This window comes from Sus scrofa, chromosome 4, assembly GCF_000003025.6.
Source record: "Sus scrofa isolate TJ Tabasco breed Duroc chromosome 4, Sscrofa11.1, whole genome shotgun sequence".
Classification (NCBI taxonomy): domain Eukaryota; kingdom Metazoa; phylum Chordata; class Mammalia; order Artiodactyla; family Suidae; genus Sus; species Sus scrofa.
In genome coordinates this window covers 37,019,602-37,042,258 of record NC_010446.5, presented here as the reverse complement: position 1 = coordinate 37,042,258, position 22,657 = coordinate 37,019,602, and the positions used below count along the sequence as shown (strand labels likewise).

At 36.4% G+C, this 22,657-nt stretch overlaps 1 protein-coding gene across 7 annotated transcripts in view; it reads right to left on the bottom strand.

Annotated features, from left to right (window-relative positions):
* Nucleotides 1-22,657, bottom strand: part of RGS22 (regulator of G protein signaling 22) — a 159,081-nt gene that overhangs the window by 627 nt on the left and 135,797 nt on the right. For 5 of the 7 annotated variants that reach the window (XM_021089055.1, XM_021089056.1, XM_021089054.1 and 2 more), the window contains 6 exons: nucleotides 19,835-20,014; nucleotides 15,289-15,447; nucleotides 3,786-3,884; nucleotides 1,172-1,265; nucleotides 974-1,054; nucleotides 431-477 (listed from right to left, as the gene is read on the bottom strand). In XM_021089055.1, coding sequence (XP_020944714.1) covers nucleotides 446-477; nucleotides 974-1,054; nucleotides 1,172-1,265; nucleotides 3,786-3,884; nucleotides 15,289-15,447; nucleotides 19,835-20,014 — 645 coding nt within the window. In that variant the 3' untranslated portion in view covers nucleotides 431-445. The remainder of the gene's footprint in view (nucleotides 1-430; nucleotides 478-973; nucleotides 1,055-1,171; nucleotides 1,266-3,785; nucleotides 3,885-15,288; nucleotides 15,448-19,834; nucleotides 20,015-22,657) is intronic. The other 2 variants (XM_021089052.1, XM_021089053.1) reach the window with 2 other exon arrangements.

Below are 22,657 nucleotides of genomic sequence, written 5' to 3'. Positions count from 1 at the left end.
ATAAGGACCAAAAAAGTTAACAAATGTGTCAGCACACCCTAAATGTGTGCTGTGAGGTTGGTCTAAGGGGTGGGGGAACTGGAAGAGAAAAAAGATGAGCAGGCTATGAACATAAAAGTCAGCTCATCAAACCCTCCCAAGAACCAAAAAACTAAGGGTTTTGGGGAACAACAATCTAAGCTGCAAGATAAAGAGAAAAGGGGACTTTTACCAGGTTAAGAAGTAGATCCATGGGTTACACAGACATTACATTATACCACTATCTTACTTTGCAAGGGCATTGTTAAACTCTAACATGAGTATCTAATCAAAACTGTAAAAAATCACATCAGTATCTGTATGAGAGAAGGACCTCAGCTTGATTTTCAATCTTATTTTCAGTTCCTTCCTATATTCCCGTCTTGGGAAAATGGAACTTGGGAAAATTCACCTTGGGAAACTGAGCTCATGCTTCCACATATGTTCTTGCGGAAGAGCCTAGATAAGGAGTAAACAGAAGCAATAAATGATCCTTCCCCAGGGACCTTCCTACTCAAGAGACTGTGCCGTTTAGAAGGAAGACAAGGTGCTCTTAAACATCAATTTGTTAGTAGGGAGTGTAAGTATATATATATGTGGCGGGCGGGGGTGGGGGTGGCTGCAAGTGTACACATGCATTAGCATGTGAGCCGAAGGGAGGCTGATGGGACTGATCAATTCGGTCTATGATCTATCTTGCACGCATCGGGAGCAGGGTGTATACTCACACAAGGGCAGTCACTCTGGAAATGGGATGAAGTGTTGGGTATTCGTCTTTGGCATTACAGGAGGAAAAACAGAGCCACACACACACACACTCACTCACTCTTTCTCTCTGAAATTCTCCAGTCCTCACTCCTTCCCAACCTCTCTATTCCAGATGGCCAGGTGAGAGGCAGAGCTCTAACTAAAGAAGAAAGAAAGAAAGGAAGAGAGACTGTCACTTGAAACTCACTCTGGATGTTGTGGGACGATAACGTCTTTTTCAAAGACACAGTGGAAGCAGTAGGCTTGAAATTTGTAAAAGATGGTGTGGCTGCATGAAAATAAGAGAAATAAGCAAAACTGTGAAGCAGTCATCGGCAAAGTCCTCTAAGATTCATCTGTCGTCAACAATACCAAAGCAACTCTGTAAGCCCAAAGCAAAAATTACCTGCGAACAACTTTCTTTCTAGTTCTTCTTGAATTTTAAGAAGAATCCTTTCCTGTTCTAAGGCTTCTATGTACTTGGAGTAGCACCAGGTTGGCTAGAAAAACAATTTTCAAAGTTAATTTTGGAAATATCTGCCCCAGGAAATAAACCGAAGGTAAAATAGCTGATACCAGCCCCTTCAATGAAAACTTTTATTGTGGCATAACACATATAAAGAAACACACATAAGTGTACAATTACATGAATTTTCACAAACAGAACTTACCTCTTTAACCTTTTAACTGGGTACCACAAATTGTTATTGATCTACCTTTACGCAGATTTATGATGAAGTAAGATACTTTTCTATAGCGTTGACTAAAATTTTTAAAAATTTAATTTAATCTAATGTTTCTCCTACTTTTATTGAGATAATAATTGATATATAGCACTAAGTTAAACACACACAACATAATGTTTAACTTACATCATGAAATGACCATCCCAATACATTTAGTGAATATCTACCAGCTTATATAAATACAACATTAAAAAAATAGAAATTTTTTTTTTTGCTTATGATGAGAACTCTTAGGATTTACTCCTAATGACTTTTATTTATACCATGCAGCAGTGTTAATTATTTTTTTCATGTTGTATATTACATGCCTGGTACTTATTTATCACACAACTGGAAATTTCTCCTTTTGACTACCTTCATCTAATTCACAAATTAGAATGAATTTGTAGCCACAGATCTGATCTCTTCTTCCATGAGTCTGTTTGTTTTTGAAGTATAATTGGTTTACAACACTATGATAGTTCCTTGTATGTAATGATGTGATATTTCTGTATGTTTCAAAATGCTCACCATGACAGGTTAGTTATGTTACATAGTCATTGATTACATTCCCCACCCTGTACATTTCATACCTGTGACTCATTATTTTGTAACTCAAAGTTTGTATCTCTTATTCTCTCTCACCTAATTCTTTCCTCCCACACAAATCCTCCCCACTGGCAACCACCTATTTGTTCTCTCTATCGATGACTCTGTTTGTGTTTGTTCAATTTGTTTGGTTTTTCAGATGCCACATATAAGTGAAATCATGTGGTATTTGTCTTTTACTTATTTCACTTAGCATAATATTGTCTAGGTCCATTCATGTTGTTACAAATGGCAATATTTCATTCTTTTTTCTGGATGAGTAATATTCAGTTGTGTACACATGCATACACACACACACACCATTTCTTCTTTATCTGTTCATCTATACTGTCACTGAGGTTGCTTCCATATTTTGGCTAGTATAAATAATATTGCAGTGAAATAATGGTGCATATTTCTTTTCTAATTAGTGCTTTTGTTTTCTTTGTATAAATATCCCAGAGTGGAACTGCTGGATCATTTGGTAGTAATATTTTTAATTTTTGAGGAATCTCCATACTGTTACTATTTTTTCTTTTGGGCTGCACCTGCAGCATATAGAAGCTACGCAGGCTAGGGGTCCAACTGGAGCTGGACACCAGCTACACCACAGCCACAGCAATGTGAGTCTATAACATACACCACAGCTCACGGCAATGCCAGATCCTTAACCCACTGAATGAGGCCAGGAATCAAACCTGCATCCTCATGGATACTAGTCAGATTTGTTACCACTGAGCTATGACAATAACTCCCTCCGTCTTTCTCTTTTGATCGGATAAGGAAACAGGCTCAAAGAAGAATAAGTGATTTTTTTCAGACTTCAAGGTAATAATTATTTATAAATTACAGAGTAGAAATTAGAAGCCTAGTATCCCTAATGCTTCATCTCTCCCCTTTATTTTTACATGGTGTTTCTGAAACTTAATGTTAGTCATTTGCTAATAATTGTCCTTCCAAATGGCATTATTAGGTATAATACACTTTTAGAATATATTTTACAATGTTTGAGTCCACAAAATTGGACATTTCTCTTCTCTCAATAATAGCTTCACAGTCTATCAGTTATTCTTGCTGGGTGGCTGAACACATATGGCATTCTCAACTATCAAAAAGATTATTTCTTAAGCTAGTATTATCCTAAGATACAAACATTTTCAATACACATCATTAATGGACATAAACTTGTGAAATTTTTCAAGGAAGTGATATTAATGTACAAGTTATAAATGCAGATATAAACATAGGTATTGTATATGTATTAATTGATGGTCATGAACTGGCCAATTTTATGACTATTTCAAAGTATTACATAAGTGAAGCTAGCATTTGATACTCTTCTTTTTTCTCTTGATCCCAAAATATGTCAATACCTACATATGTACACACACACACACACACACACACAGAGTCTATCTTGCTCTAAATCTTCATTATTTCTTTTCCAATAAGATGGTCATTTAAACTGCTGCCACTAAATCTTCTTCATATGGATCAAGAAATTATTTTTCTTGATGATACTGTCCAGGATCAGTTGAAATTTTACTGTTCTCTGAAGGCTCAAGGAAGGTACCTTCCAATCTCTCCTAGTATTATAATTTCAGCCTCAATTTCAAACAAGCATACCTCTCCTACTATAAAATGACTGAGTTGTTGCATCCTGCTATCCAGGGCTCTACAGAGGAGGTGATACCTGTGACACCTTACCTGTCGGCCATAGGCTTGCAGGCCTAAACTTGGGTCACTGGCTAAAGTAGCCGTTTTGTTAGTAGATCCTGAAATACTTGGATATTGTTTGATTCCATCCTGTAAATACATTCAATTATTCCAAAAAAGAAGTAATGCTATATTAATGTAAACTTATAGTTCACCAGACATAACCTCATATGTAAAAACATTCTGTGCTGAGAACCACATGTGAGGTTTCACCAGTCAATGTCACGAATATGACATAATCTACCGTTATCACCTTTATAATTTTCTTTCATACTAATATAAATATATTTTTAAAAAATGAGAGAAATTATGAAGTAGAATGTAAAAATGACCCCCAAATTCTAGCTTTCAAGAAATACCACTACCTTTTCATGAGCATCTATTCCAAACTTCTCACTAGAGAAATGCTTAGATACGGTCTATAATTTTTTTTTTTTTTTTTTTTTTTTTTTTTTTTGCTTTTTAGGGCTGCACCTGCGGCACATGGAGGTTCCCAGGCTAGGGGTCGAATTGGAGCTACAGCTGCTGGCCACAGCTACAGCCACACTAGATCTGAGCCACGTCTGCAAACCTACACTACAGATCACAGAAATGCCATATCCTTAACCCACTGAGCAAGGCCAGGGATTGAACCTGCAACCTCATGGTTTCTAGTCCAATTCATTTCCACTGTGCCACAACAGGAACTCCTAGACATGGTCTATAATTTTAATATTTTTATTTTATTACATAAATTTCATAAAATTTAATCACATTATATAGGCTCTTTCAGAATCTGCTTTTTCATGCAAAATATCATGAAAATATTTCTCTGTGAATAAATATAGAATAGGAATGTAAGGGCAGGGTCTCTGTATCATTCACCAAATATACCTACTGTAGAACACACAGTATATACTCAAATATTTGTTGGATGATGAAATTAATAAATTTCATCATTTTCAATGGCTGAATTATACACTCAAATATTTGTTGAATCACAAAAGAGTAAATATTTTCATTTCAATGGGTGAACAATATTCTAGTAATGTACTGTAAATAATTTAACTAATACCTGCTATTAGAAATTTAGTTCAGGAGTTCCTCTCATGGCTCAGTGGTTAACGGATCCGACTAGGAACCATGAGGTTGCGGGTTTGATCCCTGGCCTCGCTCAGTGGGTTAGGGATCCGGTGTTGCCATGAGCTGTGGTGTAGGTCACAGATGGGGCTTGGATCTGGCGTTGCGGTGGCTGTGATGTAGGCTGGCGGCTACAGCTCCGATTCGACCCCTAGCCTGGGAACCTCCATATGCCGCAAAAGTGCCTCTAGAAAAGGCAAAAAAAAAAAAAAAAAAAAAAGAAATTTAGTTCATCAAAAATTTTTACTACAATAAACAATGAGGCATATATACATCTTTGTGTACTTTTGATTCTCTCCTTTAGAATAAATTTCTAGAAGTATATTTGCTGGATTAAAAAGAATGAATATTTTTGACTACATAAGTTGTCAAACTGTCTTTCAGAAACAAAGTACCATTTTACACTTTCTCCAATGATGCATGAATTTGTAGCCCTATTTCTCATACCCTTAACCAGCACTGGGTGTTTTCTTGCTAATCTGCACGTCTTCGGTTACCAGTGAGGTTGAACATCTGTTAATGCTTTTAACCATTTGTATTTCTTTTGTGAATTGCCTGTTAAAGTTCTTTGCTCTATTTTTTAAGTATCTTTATGATTTATTTTTATAATTGATAACATGTGTTTTGTGACTTCCCAATTTGTTTCTTAACTTTATTTTTTGCCATTTAAAATCTAAAATTTTTATTTAGTTAAATCACTATAACCCTTTGTTAATGAATTTGCCACTGTTCATTGAAAGTATCTGATATTAAACTATACACAATTTTTTATAAGACTTTTTTCTCCAATCATCATTTTCTTCAGATTACCTAGTTTCATTTGATTCCTTTAGAAGCATAATAGATGGATATAATTGATATTAGTATTTTTGTTAGAACAATTTCTGCTACAAGAGTAATAAGATAATCACATTCATTTTATGACATGTCTATGTTTCACATGTTATATATAATTCTACTCGATGTAAGTTCTATTAGTCTTTTAATTTTACTGAAAAAATGAGGTTTGGGGAAGTGAAGTGGTTTTCCTTCAGTGATCAGTGGTAAGCCTGGATTTGAAACTAGGCAGTCTGACTTTAGAAACTGTACTCTTATCTTCTACACCATACACTCTCAGATCAAATAATACCTTACAGCCATATAATGGAATACCTTACATGGTCTTTTATTCATACCTTTTCAATTAATCCCTCTCAAATCATGTGAGATTAATATTATCATCATTAGCTGATGTTGAAGTTGGGGTTAAGAGGGTTAAGAGTCATTCCTATGGTTACCTAGGGAAATTCGATGTTTTTCACAGTAACAGATTTTTTTCAGAGGATACATTTTTATGTTACAAAAAAAGTCTTAGGTTTCCTATATTCACTTTTTCCAACATACCCTCATATGCTTTCATTAACAATACAATTATGGAACAAACATCTAGTTTATTGGTCTTCCCCACCTTATATTTTCTGTGTGAAAATCTAACACATGTTGCAAAATTTGCAGTTCCTTATGACAAAATAATAAATGGTACCAATATGTTTGCTGTATATAATAAGAATATTCAAAAGTAAAATTTCCCTTTTCTTTAGGATTACACACCCTGCAAAATGACTGTCAATATTTATACCTAAATCTGTTAGCAATTATCAGTTGATAGATATGGACAGATAAGAAATTCACTTCAGGATATTTTCATTTCCATAACCAAAGTATAACATGGACAATATAAGCAAACATCCTGGATTTTCTGGAGACAGACTAATTTAAGATTTTCGCTACTCTTACCACACCATATGTTCCAACAAATACATTGTTTCAGACAATATATTTACCATACTACCCAAAGTGACACTTAGAAACCTGTGAAGTTCTTCCTAAGAGTTTAGGATATATTAAGAGATCTTCTCCATATCTTCTTATCCTTATTCTTCAATAAATAGATATTTAGAATGATTTACTAAAACCCTACTTCTTAAGACTCAAATTTACCTTCTCTTTGAATACTTTATACCTTTCCCCCACAAATAACTGATTGCTCCTTTTCTATGATTTCAGTTTTTTGCTTGTATTATTTTCAATTAAGTCTATGTGTGTATCTATCTACCCTTATACTAGTGTAAATTATATTCATATCCCTAGCATATGTAGTAGGGATCACTATGAATAGATGACCAATAAACCTCTGAAGTAGATAATCAATAAAAGTCTGGTGAAAAGGAAGAAAAGGATTAAGATGGGAAGCTCTTTTGAGGGATAATTTAGGCCACATTAATAGAAAATGCAGCAGATTCATGTGAGACTCATCCGATTGGTGAAGTTATTCACATGTCAGAGGTGGAATGAGCAAAGAGCTCTAATAAAGAACAAGGTCCTACTGTATAGCACCTATATTCAGTATAGAGAATATGAAAAAAGAATGTATCTATATGGAAGAGAATATGAAAAAAGAATGTGTCTATATGGATAACTGAGTCATTTTGCTGTAAAGTGGAAATTAACACAACATCGTAAATTAACTATACTTTAATATATTTTTAAAGCTAAAAACAATTAAAAAAAAAAAGAAAGTCCTATTTTTTTGTTTGTTTGTTTTTTGTTTTTTTTAGGGCCGTACTTGTCGCATGTGGACGTTCCCAGGCTAGGGGTTTAATCGGAGCCACAGCTGAGCTGCCAGCCTATGCTACAGTCTGCAGCCAAGATGCGTCTGCAGCCTACACCACAGCTTATGACAACGCTGGATCCGTAACCCATTGAGCGAGGCCAAGGATCGAACCTGCAACCTCATGGTTCCTAGTCAGATTCATTTCCACTGCTCCATGATGTGAACTCCAAGAAAGTCCTACTTTGAACAGAGAGTAATAAATGTAAAAATTGGTTAAAACCTAAGCTAGACAATGTTAAAAATGACTTTGTAAAATTGTTTCAACATTGAAAGTAAAAGACACATGACGAATAAACAATGGAAGAAGAAAAAAGAAAGAAAGAAAAGAGCTCCAAGCATACACAAGTTAGACAACATCCTATTTTCTTCTCCCTAATCGATCCTTCAAATATCGTTCCTTCCCGAGTCTACCATCTTAGGGTCACACTCCTATAGCTCAACTGGACGTGGACTTGTCTCAAGGGACTGAGAAGGTAAATGGGAAGATTTTTATTTAGTGAACTCTGTTTCTTATCAGATTACAGAGATTGAGACAGATGCATAATTGGTTTGAGAGGAACATCAACTTTTGCATTAGTTGATAATTTATCATCTCAACCACTGGAAGGGAAATAACTGCAGAAAATTTTAAAATGAATAATCTAAAAACAATTATATTAAACTTAAATGAATTTTAATTACATATATGAGTATATATTTGCCTCCTGGCTAGAGAACTCATATTATATCAACAAAAATATGGGAAGCCACATTGTGAAGAACTGATTCAGGAGAATGAAGATTTTGCAGACCCCTCTTCCTATCTCCTCACTCCTATGTTTTCCCAGATTCCTACCCTATTTTGGAAATACTCTCAACCTCCAGATGACAGAAAACATCAACCAAAGAAAAGTTTCTAAATATCTGATAATTTGGGGGTAGCATCATTCATATTAAAAAGTTATTAGATATTAAGTATTTATAAAATATTAATAACATTCACATAAGATATAAATAATAACAATACCACTAAGGCTTAAGAAATGCAATATCACCAGTCCCTTTGTTCCCCTTTGTGTCACTCCCCAATCACTTTCACTGATCCCCACTCCACCCAAGGTAACTACTATACTGAACTTTGTGTATTTATCTTTCTTTTTGCTGATTTATAGTTTACCATATTTGTACTAATAAGTTTTGTATAAAATTTAACTTTTATAATTAGAACTGACTGGTTCTATTCTTTTGCAGCTTTTCCTCTTAACATTATACTGTGGATATACATCTATGTTTATTAGTTTGGTTATAGTTTATTTGCTTTTCATGACAGCACAGTATTCTACTACATGAATTTGAATTTTTTGATCCTGCCCATGGCATGTGGAATTTCCCTGGCCAGGGATCAAATGCATGCCACAGCTGTAACCAGAGTCACAGCTGTAACCAGAGTCAATGCCAGCTCCTTAAACTATGAAGCTATGAGGGAACTCGTTTTTCCAATGTCCTGTTAATAATTTGGATAGCTTCTTATTTTTTGCTCTTGAAAACATGGTTGCTGTAAACCATGTACACGTCTCCTGAAAAATGTGTCCATGAATTACTCTAGGAAATATGTACATATAAGTAGATTTGAAAGGTTGAAGGCTAAGCTCATCTGTTAACTTACTAGATAAAAGTCAAATTGTTTTCCAAAGTGACTATCTATACACATACCTATCCACAGTGTATAAGAGTTCTGACTGCTCTCTACTATTAGTGGTTGAGGAAAATATAAGACATTTCAAAATGAGCAGAAAATGGCAGGAAATATCTACATTAAACCATTACAAAACAGAAACTCCAGAGAACTCCAATATTTTAGGTGAGGACAGTACCTTCTAAGAAATCCAATCATGAATCAGAGGAAAACTCTAACATAGGAGCCCAAAATGAATAAAATATTCCTATATGAACATTTTCATATATGAAATAGTACTCTCAATCATAAATGCAGAAATTCAGGATAGAAACAGATCAAAAAAAATAAATAAATAAAAAGGAAAATAAATATGACAGCTTACTTAAAAAAGATTTAAAAAAACAAACATCTTTTAGAAATGAAGCTACATAAGGTGCCCAAGGGATCATAAATATGGATCAGAAAGAAAGTGTATATATACATACATATACATGTCTGTGTGTGCACACACTCAGACAGACACATATGATTATAAATTCCATTCTTTTAAACTTGGCAAAAGATATAAACCTACTACATACTCAAGAATCTGAGCAATCATCAAACAGAATCAACCTGAAGAAATCCACAGAAGACACGTCAAAACCAAAATCTGAAAACTAAAGACAAAGAAAAAAATCTTAAAAGCAGTGAGAAACAATACTTTACTTACAGGGAGAAGAAAGAATAAAACAATAAATCTTGGAACATCAGAAAGGGAGAAAAATGGAAAGAATAAAAGTACGTGTAAATACATTAGACTTTTCACCTCGAGTTTCCTAATTTATGTTTGATGGCTGAAGAAAAAATTTTAAAATTGTCTGATCTGGTTCTCAATACATGTTGATAAATATTTAAGATAATTATAAACAGGTGAGGGGAAAGGAACTTAAAGGGAGGTGGTTTCTAGACTCAAACTGGTAAAATGTCAACACCAATAGGCTGTGATAAGTTATGCATGTATAATGTGATTTCTAAAGCAACCACGGAAACATCTAAACAGAGATACACCAAAATGAAATTCTAAGAAATGTTCAAGTAATCCACAGGAATGCAAGACAAATGAAATAGAAAAAAGAAACAGAGGGAACAAACAAAACAAAAAATAAAATGGCAGACTTAGGAACTAACATAGCAATAATTAAAGAGACACAGACCATATACACCAATTAAAAGACAGAGATTGGTAGAGTAGATTAAAAAAAAAAACCCACAATGACTCAACTATATGCTATTTATAGAAAACCTAATTCAAATATAATGATACAGGTAGTAAAGGAATGAACAAAGATATACGCAAACATTAAAAGCGAGCAAGCTGGTTCTATAGCTGAAGCTTGGCAGTTCACCAAAAGGATCCAACAGTTCAACTTCTAGGTCCCAAGGAAAATGAAAACATATGTCTACATACAAAGTTGTACAAGAATGTTCATAGCAGCATTATTAATAATAGCCTCAAAGTAGAAACAACCCAAATGTACATTAACCGATGAATGGATAAGTAAAACAGTATAGTCATATACTGAAATATTAGTTGGCCATAAAAAGAATGAAGTACTGATACATGCTACAACACAGATGAACCTTGAAACTATTATGCTAAGTGGAAGAAGCCAGTCATAGAAGGTCATGTGTTGAAATATTTGCAGGAAACGTCCGGATACAGAAAGTTTATTAGTGGTTTCCCGGGGCTGGGAGGGAGAAAGAAAAAAGGGAGTGACTACTAATGGGTAAAGAGTTTCTCTTCTGAGTGATGTAAATGATCTAAAATTAAGTAGCAGGAGTTCCCGTCGTGGCGCAGTGGTTAACGAATCCGACTGGGAACCGTGAGGTTGCGGGTTCGGTCCCTGGCCTTGCTCAGTGGGTTAATGATCCGGTGTTGCCGTGAGCTGTGGGGTAGGTTGCAGAGGCGGCTCGGATCCCGCGTTGCTGTGGCTCTGGTGTAGGCCGGCAGCTACAGCTCCGATTGGACCCCTAGCCTGGGAACCTCCATATGCCATGGGAGCGGCCCAAGAAATAGCAAAAAGACAAAAAAAAAAAAAAAAAAAATTAAGTAGCAGGGATGGTTGCATAACTCTGTGAATATACTAAAACTGAAAAGCTGTACACTTTAAAAGTGTGAATTTGGAGTTCCTGTCATGGCTCAGTGGTAACGAACCTAACTAGTACCCATGAGGATGCAGATTCAATCCCTGGCCATGCTCAGTGGGTTAAGGATCCCACATTGCCGTGAGCTCGGATCTGACATTGCCCTGGCTGTGGTGTAGGCTGGAGGCTACAGCTCTGATTAAAGCCCTAGCCTGGGAACTTCCATGTGCCAAGGGTACAGCCCTAAAAAGACAAAAATAAAATAAAATTTTAAAAAAGTATGAATTTTAAGGTATGTGATGAAATCTCAAGAAACCTGTTATTAAGTAAGAGTACTCAAATAAAAGAAAAATAAGGAGGAGGAGAAGGCAAAAATGACGATGTTAACATTTTGATATAATAGCCCCCAACAGGAATTCAAATGTCCTTCAAAGAGTGAATGGCTAAAGTGTGGCACGAGTACCACAGAGAGCTTCTTAGCAATAAAGAGGGTGAATAAAACAATGTGGATAGATGTTAAGGTCTTTCTTTTGCTGAGTGAAAAATGTCAATCTCAAAAAGTCACATATTAGATTCCATTTATATAACATTCTCAAAATGACAAGCTTAATATAAATGGGGAACAGATTCATGGCTGCCAGACATTAGAGATAACTGGGTGGGTATAACTTGCAGTCACAAGGGAGATCTTTGTGGTGTATCTTGAATATAGCGTTGGTTACTTGAAGCTATACATGTGACAAAATGGCAGAGAACTCTACACTCACCTTGTATCAATGTCAGTTTCCTGATTTTACTATTGTAATACAGTTAATGCAAGAGATAGTCATGGCAGAAACTGTATGAAGGGTACATGGGACTTCTCTATTATCTCTGCAACTTCCAGTGAGTGTTAATTATTTCAAAAAATTTTTTTTCTAAAATATCCTTTGGGATGTAAAACTTTTAAATACAGAAATAGTATCATTTTGAATATGAAATACTTTGAAATAAATGTCACAAAATATATTCAAGATTCATCATTAAAAATAACAAATTATTGAGGAGAGAAATGAAAGAACCAAATAAACTGTTGATGAGTTAGAAGACACAATATTGTTATGACATCAATTCTCAAACTGATCAAAATATTCAAACAGTTAACATGTGAAAATTTGTTCTACCTTATTAATAATTAGGTAAATAAATGAATGTAAATAAATGTGTTAGCATGGTGACATACCATGTGTCATCAATAGCCTGGCACAAATTTCAAAGCCTGAACACACCAAATGGAGAGAAGCAGTATTCTCATATACTACTGGTAGGAAAATAGACAGACACATGCACAGACTCTGTTACCCAGCCACTTCAAAACATCGTTGTACACGTGCCTATGGAGACATTTACAGGTATGTTGTCTACGGTGCTATTTGCAATGGTGAAAATTGAAAAAAAAAATCCAACAATAAAGAAATAGTTAAACAAAAATAGTATATTTGTTCATAGGATGGAAACGCAGCAATTAAACTGAATAAATGAGATCTAAGGACAGCAGATGGGTAAATTAAAAGATGACATTGAATTCAAAAAGCAAGATGCAGACAATATAACATGTACTAAAAAATGAATTGTGTCTCTCCCAAATTCATGTTAAAATCTAACTCCCACTATGACTGTATCACGAGATAGGTCTTTAAGAGGTATTTAAGGTTAAATGAGGTCATAAGGGTGGCATCCTAATCCAAAGGAACTGTGGCTTTATAAGAAGAGGAAGAGAAAGAGAGAGATCTCTGCCTGTCCCCAACTTTGAAGACATGACAAGAATGTGGCCATCTACAAGCCAGGAAGCCAAGAATCCTATCAGCTGGCACCTTGATCTGGGACTTCTTATCTCCAGAAATATAAAAAATACATTTCTGCTTAAGCCATGCAGCCTGTGATCTTTTGCTATGATAGCCTGAACAGACTAATAAAATATGGTACCATTTAAGTTAAAATACATACAAAATAGTCCTCTGTATTGTTATGAATCCTTATACCCAGGTAAAACACCATCTTTAAAAAGAACTGGGAGAACATATCCCAACTTAATGGTTACTCTTAGGGATGAGAAGGGTAATTGAACTCAGGACTAGAGTTAAGAGAGTTTATTCTTCTATGATATTTCAATTCTTAAGGAAAAATGAGAAGCAAATAAGGAAAATGTTAATAGTGTTTATGCTGACCTGTGCAAATATGAGTGTTATATACCTTTGTATCTTTTAATGCCATACATTTCTTTAGAAAAATAGAACAGGGATAAACTTATCAGGATGAAATACTTCACTTTTTAACCCCTTTTCAACTCAAAGAAAATAGATAATCAGAGCTAGACAGATAAACAGATGAACGAATGGACAAACTAACAGACCAATAGGCAGGCTAGACAATTTATGACTTATATTCATAAATTTCACAGTCAATGTATCATTCTGTAATTTTAATAACTGAAAATGCTGCCCCAGTACATAATATTTTTCATTCATTTATTCATTCATTCATACATTCATTTATCCTTGAATTTATTTGGTAAACAATGATTAATAATTGAGCATGTCAACATCACCGATTATTAGAGAAATGCAAATCAAAACTACCATGAGATACCACCTCACACCAGTCAGAATGGCCATCATTAACAAGTCCACAAATAACAAGAGCTGGAGCGGAACTGAAGAAAAGGGAACCTTCCTGCACTGTTGGTGGGAATGTAAGCTGGTACAACCACTATGGAGAACAATGTGGAGATGCCTCAGAAAACCAAATATAGAACTATCATATGACCCAGCAACCCCATTCTTGGGCATATACCCAGACAAAACTTTCCTAAAAAAGACACATGCACCCGCATGTTCATTGCAGCTCTATTCACAATAGCCAAGACATGGAAACAACACAAATGTCCATCAACAGACGACTGGATTAGGAAGATGTGGTATATATACACAATGGAATACTACTCAGCCATAAAAAAGAACACAATAATGCCATTTGCAGCAACATGGATGGAACTAGAGAAGCTCATATTGAGTGAAGTAAGTCAGAAAGAGAAAGACAAATATCATATCACTTATATCTGGAATTTAACATAAGGCACAAATGAACCTTTCCACAGAAAAAAATCATGGACTTGGAGAATAGACTTGTGGTTGCCAAGGCAGAGCAGGAGGGAGTAGGGTGGTTGAGGAGCTTGGGGTTAATTGATGCAGACTATTGCCTTTGGAATGGATTAGCAATGAGATCCTGCTGTGTAGCACTGGGAACTATGTCTAGTCACTTATGATGGAGCATAATAATGTGTGAAAATAGAATGTGTATATATATATGTGTAACTGGGTCACCATGTTGTACAGTAGAAAAAAAATGTATTGGGGAAACAACTATTAAAAAATAATAATAATTGAAAAAAATAATTGAGCATGTGCTGGACAGTGGTGGAAGTTTTTAACAGACAGAGTATCTTTGGGAGCTCCCTGGTGGTCTACTGTTTAGGATTTGGCACATTCACCACTGCAGCCCAGGTTCAGTCCCCGGTTTGGGATTGAGATCCCACATCAAGCCTCTGCATGTCACAGCCAAAAAGAAAAGAAAAGAAAAAAGATGTAAAAACTCATTCGCAAGACAAAATAAAATGTTCTCCAAGATAGGTGGGTAGGACTGTTACTACAACGGCTGTGAGCTGCTGCGGTGGCCTAGGAGGGACAAGGAAGTCTTCACATAGAAGAGATGACATCTGAGATAAATGTTTAAAAATTCAAAAACAAGTCTGAAACCTCTGACTGCAGGCTTAAAAACCACTAAAATCTGTATTCTATAACTTCTCTGTATTTTTGCCCAGCCCAGATTCCTTTTATAAATTTACACATATCACATACTTTTTAAAAGTCTGCTTAAACCCCAAATGATTCTTGTCTCACCTTTGCAAATTTTTCGTCTTCTGTGGCTGCCAATTTTTTTTTCTGCTTACTATATTCTTGTCTTCTTTCCAAAACACTCATAATTTTTTCATCAGTTAAGTTCCTCCTAAACTCACAAAACTGAGGCCAAAATTTAAACAGGACCCCAAAAATTGTCATCTGTATAGAAAACAAAGTATGTCTCAGATTACAATTTTATACAAATGTATCAATTTAAACTCTAATTCACCATAATAATGGATTAACTATTCTATCTTTAATATACAGCATGTTTCCTCCAAATTATTGTCTCCAGACATCTTGGTATCGTTTAGCTCGGCACATGCTCACCATCAATGTTTTTTACTACCAAAGAGAAGTTTTTCCTTTAAAAAAATACACTCTTAAAAGTCACTTTATTCTTTACGTTTCCCTGACCAACTGACTGTATTAATAAAGAATCCATTAGGTCTTTTAAAATAAGAAATTAATGTTTCTTTTAAAACATACCCTAGTTGATCTGCCACACACTCTGCTGTTTTCTGCAAGTATTCCAAATATTCAGTTCATCAAGGGGAACTCTTCTCTGCCCGCCCACCGCCTCCTTCTTTTAGAGAAAGGAAATACCATTTTGCCTCTGGAAAAGCTCTTAAACAAAGCTGCAGATCTAAGAATAAATCTTGAGTAACTTTTAAATGATATAATCTCTCTTTTATGTGAGAGCAAGAAAAGTAACATTTAAAAAGCAGAGTGGTATCCTGGACAGACGCTTTCTATGAGGACACTCCACATTAAGTGATTAATTGTGATATTTATAGAGATAAGAATTGTTGCTCAAATTCCCATGCCAAGTTTTTCCATTAGTTCCAGAGGCATTTACTTTACTTCCAAGAAGGTAGGACTTGCCACATCAGATCAAGTCCAACATCTTGTTGCCGGGAATGGCCTTTACCTAATGCCCCAGAGAAAAAGGAACCATCCCATTAGGCTCTAAGCCAGCACTTCAGGGAGAAAGTAGAATGTTTAAAAAGTAAATGCTGCTGTGATCAACAGAGTCCTTGAACTGATATATTTCATTATTCCTATTTTCTGTACATGAATATCATTTGTAATTCTAAAATTACTTACTCCCTTTACAATACTTTCTTGTCGTTGAATACTAGGGCTTCTTGGGATTGCAAACATAAAAGCTAAAGATACTCTGATGAAATGCAGGCTTTTAAGAAATTTTCGATTACATGTCTCTGCCACGCATTTAAGTAATCTCCTGCTTCAACGTTAATGGATTAGGTTAGATTTTATATGAACTTCTTATCTTAAATACTCCCCCTCCTCCTCTATTTACCAACTATTGCCCCTATTTCTCAGTCATTGCTCCAAACCCTGAATCATTCCCAGCTCGCAAATATATTTTATTTCCATCTAGAAGGCTTTCCAAGAAAAGTCATCCTTTTAGGACACAATTTTTCTAGGTAGAGAAAATTGTTCTATTTCTAAAAGTTGCAGTTAAGGTAAATAACATACATGTTATTCATGAAAAGTGCCCTATCCCTCCAGATCCTTAAAAGATAACCAAACCATGGGTAAGAAAATCTTTTAGGAGTTCCCGTTGTGGTGCAGCGGAAACAAATCCAACTAGGAACCATAAGGTTTCGGGTTCGATCCCTGGCTTTGCTCAGTGGGTTAAGGATCCGGCATGGCCGTGAGCTATGGTGTGGGTCAAAGACGCAGCTCGGTCCAGTGTTGCTGTGGCTGCGGTTGTAGGCTGGAGGCTACAGCTCCAATTAGACCCCCAGCCTGGGAACCTCCATATGCCATGGGTGCAGCCCTAAAAAGACAAAAGACAAAAAAAAAAAAAAAAAAAAAGAAAGAAAGAAAATGTTTTAATAAATATAGAGCAACTTTGCTCACTGCCAGCAGATGGGCAATGGCTCTCGCATGTGTAAAAAGGGCCAGTGAAAATATGCCTGAATGGCAAAAACTTTCATGCTGTTAGGAATGCAGGTGGGGGACAGGCAGAGACTCCAGTGAAAACGACACTAAAAGAGGCAACAGTTTTAAATTTTCTCTTCCGCCCTTTTGCTCAACTTGGCTTTCATTTCTAATTTGATCTATTGCTGTCATGATCCATCTCTTCTCATGTCACTCACTCATGTGTTCAAAAATGTTACTGGGGGTCTAATTCTGTGCCAGGCACTCAGGCCATAAAGATAAATAAGAAACATTCCCTACCCTCAAAGACTTTACAGTCCAGTGGGAACGTCAGGCATGACAACAGCCATCTTCACTTTTGTGTGATATGTTCTGACAGGGACAAATACAGGGTATTATAGAAGCACAAGGAAGAGAAGATGATACTGTAAAAAGCTCTGGAGAGAAGAAAGTAAGGCCTCTTTATGGAAGTATGAATAGCTCAGTGAGACTGGGGGATAGATGGCAGGGGGTAGGAAGACCTGTGGTTAGAGTTTGGTCTTTATCTTGAGGACAATGGGGAGTAATCGAAATTGAAAGCAGAGAAGCATCATGATCAAATATATATTTTGAAAAAGATGACACTGACCGCAATGAGGTTTTTTGTTTTTGTTTTTGTTTTTTTTTTTTTTTTTTTTGTCTTTTTGCCTTGTCTTGAGCTGCTCCCGTGGCATATGGAGCTTCCCAGGCTAGGGGTCTAGTCGGAGCTGTAGCCGCCAGCCTACGCCAGAGCCAAAGCAACGCAGGATCCGAGCCGCATCTGCGACCCACACCACAGCTCATGGCAACGCCAGATCCTCAACCCACTGAGCAAGGCCAGGGGTCGAACCCACAATCTCATGATTCCTAGTCAGATCCGTTAACCACTGCTCCACGACAGGAACTCCCTGCAATGAGTTAAATGGTTTCAAGAGGACCTAGAGGCAGGGAATTCTGGTCATCAAACTGAGTCACTGAAAAAGTGAAGTGAGGTAGTGGCAAGGAGTTGTAGGAAAGTGGATAGAAGAACAGATAACAAGGAGATCAATGGATATGTCTGAATGACGGAAGATCACCACAGGTAAGGGGATGAAGGAGCAGGAAGAGAGGAAGATGGCTTATCCACCTGGGTGGGAGGCGTACCATTCTCTGAGCTTCCTTAGGGGACATAAGAATCATAGATTTGGTGCAGAGAGGCCCTTAAATATTCTCCTGTTTTCGGATGCTCCAAAGTCCATCTTTAAGATATGTCTAGGGCCTTGTTTTGGAAAATCAGGGAGAAGGCATAAAATAAAGGACATTAACAATAAAGTTCACTGGCTGCAATCTCTGTGGCGGAACCAACACAACATAAGCAGCTCCCGTCACCATCAGACTCAAGGCTATGATCTAGATGGGCAAGCCTTGGCCTGGTGATCAAGAAATGTAGGCTAGGCTAAGTGATCTTTTCATTAAGAGATATTCCAATTCTGGCATCATGTTTTTCCTATTTCTCTCCAGCACATCCTCAATCATTCTATATTTCTGCCTATTTTAATGCATAATTTGGATTGGGAGTCTATTTTCAGTTCCTTTTAGGACTCTGAATACAGCTGGCTTGCAAATGAATGTTAAGGAACAATGGCCTTTTTCCATATCCAAGGGCAATCATATCCAAATCTCTGTTTCATATCACTTAAATCATGACATGGCTTCCCGATTTCCCCTATTATAATTTATTTTTCTTAATCATTTTTTTCAGGAACAACATCACTAAAAGGCTTTTCAAAATGCAAATAAATTATGTTCAGCAAATCACTGTTTTCTATTATTTATCTTAAAAAGAAGTAACTTGAGCAGGTTAACAGGCATGATTTTTTCTTTCATGAGCTTGTGTACTTTATGTTAGTTGGGTACTTAAATCTCCTTTCACTTATTTTATGAGCTATGTGAATATTCCAATCTTTAAAAATATACAAATCTTGGAACACACATATTTTATACATTTTTGTGGTAGCAGATATTTTAAAAGGGGATATGAAGGGTGGGAAAGGAAAAAGGAATTAGCTGGAGTTTTATAAGTTAGAAATTAAAATGGTAATTAACCATGCAGAGTCAAAGTGTAGTAATCAAATAATTATATCTGCAGGATATTCTCTTCAATGAAAGTAAGTTCCTAGTTTCTGTGTTCCGTGGCACATGCAAAGATTTTTTAAATTTATTTATTTATTTATTTTGTCTTTTTCTAGGGCCGCACCTGTGGCATATGGAGGTTCCCAGGCTAGGGGTCTAATCAGAGCTGTAGCCACCAGCCTAAGCCAGAGCCACAGCAACGCGGGATCCGAGCCTTGTCTGCGACCTACACCACAGCTCACGGCAGCGCCAGATCCTTAACCCACTGAGCGAGGCCAGGGATCGAAGCTGCAACCTCAAGGTTCCTAGTCGGATTTGTTAACTACTGAGCCACGACAGGAACTCCACAAAGACTTTTTTTTTTTTTTTTAATTAAAGAGAAGAAACCCCAGCATTAGGAGGATTAGAACCTTGCCAAATAAAAACAATGCAAACACTTTCCCAAAAAAATCTAGATGGTGAATCTATTTAAAAGTATGCTTAGCTACATGCCCTGATTTCTTACCTGTGCCTCTCTGAATATGTATGGTCCTAATTCCTTCCTGTGTTCTATAATCTTCTGGGCTTGCTCTACTGGAATGTCAATCTGTAAGGCTGGCGGGATGCTGGAGTTAATAAAACAGTTGATAATAGTCATGATCTTCTTGTGGATGATGGACTCATCACAGTGTGAATGGCACAAGTCCTAAGCAAGGAGGAAAGACAGAACACTTTACAGAACGTGCCAGGATGTCTTTCAGTTAATACGTGTATTTTAACCTCAGGTCAAAAGGGTACTGGGACATGTCAAGACGATCTCAAAATTTATACTTTGAAAAAAAAAAAAAAAAAAAAAAAAAAAGGGAGTTCCAATTGTGGCGCAGCAGAAACGAATCCAACTAGGAACCATGAGGTTGTGGGTTTGATCCCTGGCCTCGCTCAGTGGGTTCAGGATCCGGCCTTGCTGTGAGCTGTGGTGTAGGCCGCAGATGCAGCTCAGATCCCACGTTGCTGTGGCCGGCGGCTACAGTTCCAATTAGACCCCTAGTCTGGGAACCTCCAAATGCTGCAGGTGTGGCCCTAAAAAGACAAAAGACAAAAAAAACAAAAAACTTATAGTTTTTATTTCTCTTAGGTTTGAAGAAACTAAGACTTTGATGCATATGCCATAAATAAATACAGGTTTCATTTAATCCTGATTGTTTCTTCTCCTGGCAAAGGAGCAGCTTTAGTGTCTATTTTGACTCATTTAACAGTTTTGGATTAAGTGCCTGCTATATGCCAGGCATTGAGCTGAACTCTTTAAAGGCTCAAAATCTACTGGATGAGATGCATGAAAACATGTTATCCTAATTTGAGATCGTTAATAAGTGCTACAATAAAGGTATACCTAGGGTCCTAGAAGAGCACTGAGAATAGGCACCTAAACTCAACTTACAGGTGGATGCAAAAGCTTTCCCACTGTAACTGCTTCCACACCAAAGTGATTTAGGCTCACAAAGGCTAGCAACAACAGTAGGGATGCTTGTGGTGACAAATGTATTAATATGTCTGCATAACAGATGTATTAACTCTTAATATCTATATTTTTCATGTAACCTATTACATTATCATCCTTCTAGCTAGAGAACTTAAAAATTGTAATTGCACATTAAAAAGACCCAGTTCTATGTGACAAACAGAGGGCCATCATTTTTTTTAAAGAGGTAGCTTAGCATGAATTACAGTATTTCTCTGTCAAAGACGTTGTTCTCTAAATCACTAGAAAGCAAACAAATTTGGAAATTTGTAATTCTAGGCCAGAAATAGGCCAACACTGATTAAGTGCTCATTATATGACGGGCATTGTAATAACTGTCTTATGGACACTCTTAAAGACAAATTCTAGTGCTTGACATATATATTTAAGTTACAAGTTTGGTATAAGTTGTAAGTAAAAATCTCGATATAAAAGTTACACTGAGACAAGAGCATTTTTACTTAATTTTGTATTCCCTCAGAAAATACCACACGTGTTTGGTATGTTACCACACGTGTTTGGTATGTTACCAAAAATTATTTTTCCATTACTAGTGAAATTATATATAATTATTTGGTGAGCCTGGTTTCTTATTATGGAACATAGGGCTTGTGAAAGAAAAACAAAGGTGTGAAATGATGCAGTTTTAATTTTGAGAAGTATAAGGATAGCATTTAGACAAAATTAGATTTTTTTTTTTCAAATGGTCTGCCCTACTATACCACTGAGTTAATTTTACCTATCTTTACGGTCTCAACTGAAGTCCACAGTATAAAGTAAAGGCACACAACTTTTAAGTAAAGTTGACCTTGAATAACATGGGGGTTGGGGTGGCCACCCTCCCACATAGCTGAGAATCTGCATATAACTTCAGTTGGCTGTATCTGTGGTACCACATCCCTGTATTCAGGCAAAAGTGCCTTGTGTAGTACTAGAGCCTGAATTTATTGAAAAAAAGTAAAACTGGATCTGTGCAGTTCAAGCCCTTGTTGCTCAAGGGTCAACTGCTCTGCCCTCTAGTAAACTCTCTGTGACTCTCTTGATCTGGGAGAGATGTCCACCTCAGGTACATCCGCTGCTCCCAGTGCTTTTTCCACCACTTCAGTAATCACACCCTAAAGATCACCTTGCCTATCACTTGTCTGTTCCTCCCTAACACTGTAAGCCCTAAGAGGAAAGGCTCTTTTGTATCCTCAGGATTTAGGCTGGCCCTTGATAGGTGCTCAGTATTTGTTGGATGTATATATCCTTCAAGTCTTTTGAAGGATACACACACACACAAACAATTTTAGATTAAATCATACTGTTTTCTAGTAGCTAGGTTTTAAAAAATCACTAAGTTTCTTTTCCAATCATTAATTGTTCTCCTACAGCATAGTTTTGAATGGCTGTATGCTACTGCATACATGTATCGTAATTAAAGTAACCAATGTCCTATCGTTGAACGTTAGAGTTCTTTCCTATTTTTCAGAACAGTGTTTGATTAAGATCACTCTAGCCATCTCTTTGCATGTTACTGCAATCACTACTAAAAGGGAGCATAGCTTAATGGTTAAGGGCACAAGCTGTAGCAATAGAATGCCTTCGTTCAAGTTCCAGCGCTAGACTTAATCAGCTCTATGATGTCAGGAGTTTCTTAACTTTTCTGTGCCTTAGCTTCTTTATCTGTAAAATGGTGAGAGTTATCAGCTTTGACCTAGGATTCTTAAAAAGGATAAATTAGTTATTACATGAAAAGCATTAAGATAGTATCTGGAAGACAGTAAACACTTAAAATGAGTAAGTCGGAGTTCCCTTCGTGGCTCAGCAGTCAACACACCTGACTAGGAA